Consider the following 7,704-nt stretch of genomic DNA (forward strand, 5'->3'; position numbering starts at 1 on the left):
TTAAATCCATTCAACAGTCTAGCACTGACTATTTTCCTCCAGTGTTTACCCAAAAATCTGAAAATTCTGTCATCAGTTACTCATCTTTCAATTTTCACAAACTTGTTTTTAGTTTCTTTCTTCTGTTGAACACAAAATAATAATATAAATATTATTAATAATCAAATAATTAATCAATAAAATAAAGTATGGAAAAAAAGAAGTATAAGAAAAAAAAAGTTGGAAACCTGTAACCATTGACTTCCATAGTATTTGTTTTCACTATGCAAGTAAATGTTACACGTTTCTACAATTTTTTCAAAATATCTTTTGTGTTCAAGAGAGAAATATACCCATAAAACTTTGAAACCACTTGAGGGAGTGTAAACAGTGAGTATATTTGCATTTTTGGGTGAACTATCCCTTTAATTATTTAAATTGACTGGTTGTAATGGAGCTGTTCGCGATTCTGAATGGACGAACTGTCGTTGAAGATAATGGGTTAAATTAAAACTCCAAATGTTTTTAAAAATGTGGTATTTGCCAGAATATTTACTATCGTGTTACTCAGTTGTTGCTAACAATTTTTGTTAATTAATTGTGACATTGCCTAAATTGTGATTTGCTTTATTTTAGCTTGATGTAAATTGAAAGAAATTCATAAACTTAAGATTTATTTTTTAATTGGTTATATTTACTGATGTAAAGGTTTCACATACAAAGTTCATATAATAAAAGTTTGCTACATTCATTTAAAATATCAGTCAAATTAAAATAAAAGTCAGAAAACAATGGTATTAGAATTACAAAAACAAAACAGCGCAATTAGATATAAAAGCTGTTAGTTCATACAAACACAACATAATCATTTACAGTAAATATAAAGGGTAACAAACTGCATCCATTTAGCAAATCATGCAGTGAAAGAGGCCTGTGAACACGGCAAGCAGAGAGAGAAAGAGTGAGCCTGCAGTTGTCAGTGGGCCGCCGTTACACAGGTCTGTGTTACAGCATCTGTACGTATACTCTGATATGGATGGAAACTGTTGAGACAGGCGAGAGTTATCGCAGTCAGTGTATCGAATGCACCGGCGAATGGTCTTCCCACCTGGAGAATCACAAACAATACTACTGTAACTACATAGAATGATACATCATTTGAAATGGTCAGAAAATCCAGATTTATGTCTAATATAATTAAAGGCAATGCGTATAACAGTATTTCATAATCTTAATTATCACTTTGCTGCTTGTTTAAACTACTTATTTAAAATGAGTTGAAACAACACAATTCTTAAGGTTTTTTTGGGGTCAACTTAATGGTTTTTACAAATTTAAGTGGACTGAACATAAACAATTAAGTTAACTTAATTAAGTTGTGTTAGGACAACATGAAGGAATTGCCAAGTCAAGACAAACTTTATAGAGCGCTAAAAACCTAGAAGTGAGCCAAAGGGCTGTACAGAAATATACAAAATAATACGAATAATACTATATTAAAAAATTAAAATTTCATTTTCATGTCAGCTTAGTCCCTTTATTAATCCGGGGTCGCCACAACGGAATGAACCGCCAACTTATCCAGCAAGTTTTTACGCAGCGGATGCCCTTCCAGCCGCAACCCATCTCTGTGAAACATCCACACACACACTCATACACTACGGACATTTTAGCCTACCCAATTCACCTGTACCGCATGTCTTTGGACTGTGGGGCAAACCAGAGCAAACCCACACGAAGGCAGGGAGAACATGCAATCTCCACACAGAAACGCCAACTGAGCCGAGGTTCGAACAAGCGACCCAGCGAACTTCTTGCTGTGAGACGACAGCACTAACTACTGCGCCACTGCCTCGCCCACAAAAATAAAAATATAAGGTAAAAGATAGCTAAACATATTTTAAATACAGCTAAAATGAGACTGATTAAGGGTAGGCAAACAAGTATTGAGCAGTGTTGATCAGCACAAGTATTTGAGTACTGTTTTAGATAATAAATTGTCCTTTTCAGTAAATACTATAATTTTATAGGAATGGGCAGCAAAGATTGTACTGCTTGCAGAAATTAAGATCATTTAATATAGATAAATCATTCATGTCCATGTTTTACAGTTCATATACTGTGTTCAGTCAGTGTTATCTTTTTCCTTGCTTTGTTGGTTCAATTCTTTAAGTGTGAAAAATAAGAGTTGTTTGGAGAGAATTGTGGACCTAGCAGAAAAAATAACAGGGAGAAAAGAGATGAATAGGGCTCAGTTATACCAGACAAGTTTTGAGTAAAGCTCAGAGTATTCTGTCAGATGATTCCCATCCTATGCACGACAAGATTTATATTCTTCTGTCTGGTATTTGATACAGAACTCCTATTAGTAAAAATAAATAAATAAATAAATAAATTTAAAAAATGGTTCAAACTTTCATTCATCCCCTAAGCTGTAAAGTTTTTACATTTAGGGTAGATTTGTATTGTGCAATGTGCTTTTGTGTATTATGTGTGACATGTTTATATGCTGTAACCAACTTGCCTTCTGGAAATGAATAAAGACTGACAGACTAAACTATCTAAAAAGGCATTTTAATGAAAGTAATTAGTAAAATCAGGTGTCAAAGGCCAACGAAAATAAAATTCGAGAACTGTGTGAAACACACATTTACCGGTAGGAATGACCTCTTGCCCTACTCATAATTCTCTCTCTTCTTATAGCCATATATGCCTATTACATATCTATAGCACACTGTGATATAGCCGGGCCGAATTGTTTTGCTTTCTCACTGCAATCAATCCGCTCCAGAGTTCGTTTCAATCAAACTGAGACCCCCTCATTCAGGCGATTGATTTGGTGCGGATCTGAGACGATTGCTAGTTTCACATTTGCCAAATGAACCACGCTAACTGGGCAAACGAAACAGGTTATGAAACAAAAGTTTAGGTGTGAAAGCACCATTAGATCGCAGTGAATGGGAGAGTACAACAAATAATTTTTAAAAATCCTATTTGCTGAAATAATAAAAGAAAAACTCCACGATTGTGTTATCAAGACTTTTAGAAAAAGGAAACAAATTGTATGAGACTAATAACGGCAACCAGAAAAAAGAATAACGTCAAATTTGCATTAGAAACACCTCGCATAAGCAGTAATATCTTGATTTTATACATTCATAAATGCATAGAAAGATTCATATACTAATGATCTTGTGAAAAGGGTCCATTGTGTGTTATTTTTTTTGTTATTTACAGCGCAGAATGTTCTGTTATGAGAGCATTTATTATATTTAATTCCTTTTAAGCATCTCAAATATTTTTTCTTCACCACAAAATTTCTTCTTTTTTAAAAGAAACAAAAAAAAAACAAACACAATTCTTTCTAAAATAATACAAATTTTAACTTGATCAAATAACATTCAGTAACATTATTCACCACAGCCATATCAACCTGCAGCTCAAGATCAGTTACTCAGCCTGGTCAGTACCTGGATGGGAGACCACATGGGAAAACTAGGTTGCTGTTGGAAGTGGTGTTAGTGAGGCCAGCAGGGGGCACTCAACCTGTGGTCTGTGTGAGTCCTAAAGCCCCAGTATAGTGAAGGGAACACTATACTGTCAGTGAGCGCCATCTTACAGATGAGATGTTAAACTGAGGTAATCAAAAATCCCATGGTACTTCTCATAAAGAGTAGGGGTGTAACCTTGTACTGTCTAAATCCCCTTCATCGGCCCTTATCCATCCTCCCAATCATCCCCATCCATAAAATTAGCTCTATCACAGTCTCTCCACCTATAGTTGGTGTGTAGTGAGCGCTCTGGCGCCGGTGTCCTGTGACTGGCGTTGCATCCTCCAAGTGGACGCTGCACACTGGTGTAGTGGGGAGACCCCCTCATGATTGTAAAGCGCTTTGGGTGTACTATATAAATATACATTACTTACTTATTTATTAATAATTAGTATAGTTTTCATCACACATTTAAAAAGCAACTAATTATTGATTAATTTCTAATTATTATGTTATTAAGTTATTGCAAAGCGTTTCAGAAAAGTGAAGTTAGTTCTCAAAAAGTGTCAATGTTTACTTGTTTGTATGTGATAAATATGCTGTGTATTACGCAAAGATAGTTTAAGTGATATAAGTCTCTAAGTATTTATTTAAGAAAAAAAATATATTTAAAAATGTATTAACAATGGGGTGAAGCAAGCACTCCACTTCTAGAATCACCAACAATGCCAAACCTTTCTCATGCAGGTGTAAACAGGCGTCCTCATAAGAGCAGGGCTGCTGAACGGAGCATCGTCCTCCAGCGTAATCCTCACACTTATAGCATCGCAGAGACGAGCCTGCAGAGGAGAATCGCATTCCATAATGCTTATTGCCTGTTTCGAATACAAAACACTGAGGTCATGACCAAAGCCACACAGAACCAGCCAAACAAACAACTGCCATGCGTGTGTGCTGGAAACTCACCTAAACTGAGAGTCACACAACAGACCAATAGAAACAGTCCAAGAGAGAGCTTCATTATGAGGAAACCTGCCTGAGAGACTGATCATAAATAACGTGAAACTACAATTAAGCAAAATGAAAAGGCATAAAAAACAGTTGTGATCGATTCTTAATTATTAAAAATACATATTTTCCAGACATAGAGAAAATAACATCAATGACGAAATATTTAAAGAAGAGAGTGTAACAGATATATTATCAATATCTTGATTAGAGATGCCCAAACTGGGACCCGTGCGCCAAAGTTGGCCCATGGTAACCTTTGAATTGGCCTACCATTCCATCTGAGAATGGTTTAGAGATTGTCATTTCAAATTTAATGTGAGCTTTTAAATGTTTGTTTTAGTGTTAAGCTACCAAAACATTATCAGAAACTAAATGTCTGAAATTAAAGTGTAAATGAATCAGGTTTAGTTGAAAACGTTCATACGATGGATAGAGGAGACTTTCGTGAGCAAATTAAGGCAAAGAAAGCTTCTGCTCGACTAGTATAGTCAGAATTGAACTCCACTGTGTTATAAAAGTGATTGTTTATGTTTGTATTGCAATTAGTTATCATTTAAAAAGTTATATTGTGTTTGTTAATACAATTCAACGTGATGTTTTCTATTTATTTTCTTAATATTATGAAATGAATTAGGAAATTAACAATGGCAACCTTAATATAAAACAGTAAATGGTTTATGTATCTTCGGCCCACGGCTATCAATGATATTTGGTTTTTGGCTCTTCATAAGAAAAAATTTGGGAACCCCTGATCTTGATAGTCAGATAAGAAAAAAAATAAAAAATAAAAATATATACAATAAAATAAATAAATAAAATAATAATGGGGAGGTTTGTGGCAGAGGGGGGTAAACTGGCAAAAAAAAGTAGTTTTAAGTACAATAGCAAAGAATAAAGGTTTAAAATAAATACATTAATTAATTAATGTAAAAAAATAAAATAAATTAAAAAAATAAAAATGAAGGGTATATACACTGACAAAATACTCTTTATTTTAATATATAAGTGGTCATATAAAATATTTAAATGATTAAAAACAAAAAAACAAATGGCTAACGCCTGGTATTTTTAAGTATAGTGGCAAAGAATAAAGGTTTAAAATAAATAAATAAATAAATAAATAAATATATAGATAATTATTTAATGAACATTTTGGGGGATATACTGAAAAAATAATCTTTTTTTATATTATATTATATTATATTATATTATATTATATTATATTATATTATATTATATTATATTATATTATATTATATTATATTATTCATTAATTTTCCTTTAGCTTAGTCCCTTTATTCATCAGGGGTCGCCACAGTGGAATGAACCACCAACTATTCCAACATATGTTTTACATAGCGGATGCCCTTCCAGCTGCAACCCATTACTGGGAAACATGCATACATTCTCATTCCCACTCATACACTGCAGCCAATTTAGTTTATTCAATTCCCCTATAGCTCGTCTTTGGACCGTGGGGGAAACCAGAAGACCCAATATTATATCATGTTATAGTAAGTGATCGTATAAAATATTTAAGTTGTTAAAAACAGCTAACACCCATTATTTTTAAGTATAGTGGTGTAGAATAAAGGTTTAAAAGACTTAAAACTGAGGATTGAAAATAGGAATTAAAAGGTGTGTTCAAATGTAACTGGGAAAAATGTCAATTTTAAGTTGTATTAAACTTTTACTTGAATTCCTCTTCATGTTTGACACCATAACATATTAAATTGTAAATACAAATGTAATTTAGAGACATTTTATGATGTTGCTAAATATATATTCATACATATTTACAGACATTTTTAGAGAACATTATTAATGTTTTAACTTCAGAGGAGTACAGAAACCGATATTTCACCCTCATTTCCAATCGCAACAAATAAAACAATCATTATTGTCATACAAAAAAAAGCTGTAGATGACATATAAAAAACATTAGGAGTTTTTTTATGGGGCATCTATTTTTTATTTAATTAATTTTAAAGCATCTCAGTTTTTTTTATTTACTATTAAATGCAAGTTTTTTAATACAGTTTTTTTTCTAAAATTGTTTTTATTTTATACATAAACATACAAATTAGGAGCCTAAAATAAACATAACCTTTAAAACAACCTCTAATTTATCAATAAATATTTAGTAATACTATTAATTAGTAAATATTATTAATATTATTAATTATTAATAATTAGTACAGTTTTAATCATGCTTTTAAAAAGCAACTAATTCCTAATTTTAAAACAAATATTTAAATGACATCATTTATGAAATTTGCAAGAACTATTATTTGTACCTTTATAAAAATCAAACAAAATCTAACATTTTACTGAAACCCGTGCACTTAAAACTAAACAAGTACATCCAACAAAAGTTTATTTTTCTATATCTCTATTAGTATAAATATTAAACAACATGCATACTTTCATAGACTTTTAAAAATTTATTAAAGAGTATTGTTCAAATATCAAAAACAAAAGGCTCTTATAAGAAACAACATGTATACTTGCATAGACTTTCTATTTTAAAAAGCTTTCTTTTGATAAAATAATTTCCTATACACACTGAATAAAACAATATACCAAGTTTGTGAAGTGAATTTACTTACAGAAGAGTGTTGTTAAGATATCAATACACAAAGGCCCATTGTGAGATTCAGAAAAAAAATCTGTAACATCAGAATAATATTAAATATGTCTTACCCTGCACGAAAATATTCCGGTATCACAAACGTCCAATCTTGTGTGTTACAAAAAAGCCCAAAAGCATTCCTCGTGCCACCTCTTCTCTGCTCGCTCGGCCAGCCTCACCCTCACCCTCACCCTACATGAATGATGTCATTGATGGAGCTTCTCTTGAGTGCCAGCGCACATTAAACTGAGCCTAAAAATAATGACACATTAGAATTACCACAACAGAATAATTCCTGTACTTCACTATAGTATGGTTTAGTAACACTATAGTATTTACTATAATTACTATAGTATTTTTTGACAGCTTAGCATCTTACTAAATGTTAACTTGCACAGTCAAAACATTGCAGTCGGCACCTTGATATCAAAACATCATCAAATGGAGAAAAATGTAGATTAATTTAACGTCTTGAGGTTAAATTGACATCTAAAATTGGGAAAATTTATCTTTTGATGCCAATTTTAGATGTCAATTAGACGTCGTTTTGCCATCAAGCGGGTTTACATGCATTGTAAGGATACAAAATCA

The 7,704-nt window shown here is 32.2% G+C and overlaps 1 protein-coding gene across 6 annotated transcripts; it reads right to left on the reverse strand.

Annotated features, from left to right (window-relative positions):
• Positions 1 to 645: 645 nt before the first annotated feature.
• Positions 646 to 7,243, reverse strand: cd59b (CD59 molecule (CD59 blood group) b). Of its 6 annotated transcripts, none has more exons than XM_073942742.1 (4): positions 7,185 to 7,243; positions 4,437 to 4,502; positions 4,205 to 4,309; positions 646 to 1,087 (listed from the first exon to the last, which is right to left on the reverse strand). In XM_073942742.1, the coding sequence occupies exons 2-4, from the start codon at positions 4,489 to 4,491 to the stop codon at positions 885 to 887; spliced, it is 363 nt and encodes a 120-aa protein (XP_073798843.1). In that variant the 5' UTR covers positions 4,492 to 4,502; positions 7,185 to 7,243; the 3' UTR covers positions 646 to 884. The 6 variants fall into 6 exon arrangements, with proteins under 6 accessions (XP_073798843.1, XP_073798842.1, XP_001336789.3 ...); XM_073942741.1 differs by having other exon boundaries at positions 4,205 to 4,345; XM_001336753.9 differs by having other exon boundaries at positions 4,437 to 4,506.
• Between the last annotated feature and the right edge of the window lie 461 nt (positions 7,244 to 7,704).

The sequence above is a fragment of the Danio rerio genome, chromosome 25 (genome assembly GCF_049306965.1).
Source record: "Danio rerio strain Tuebingen ecotype United States chromosome 25, GRCz12tu, whole genome shotgun sequence".
Taxonomy (NCBI): Eukaryota; Metazoa; Chordata; class Actinopteri; order Cypriniformes; family Danionidae; genus Danio; species Danio rerio.

Bases quoted from the DNA above. Each gene is read 5' to 3' on its own strand.
- cd59b (XM_073942741.1), bottom strand. From the start codon at position 4,491: ATGAAGCTCTCTCTTGGACTGTTTCTATTGGTCTGTTGTGTGACTCTC. The intron at 4,346-4,436 runs GTGAGTTTCCAG...TATTCGAAACAG, and splicing joins TTGTGTGACTCTCAGTTTAG to GCAATAAGCATTATGGAATG. The intron at 1,088-4,204 runs GTTTGGCATTGT...GTGATTCTCCAG, and splicing joins TTTACACCTGCATGAGAAAG to GTGGGAAGACCATTCGCCGG.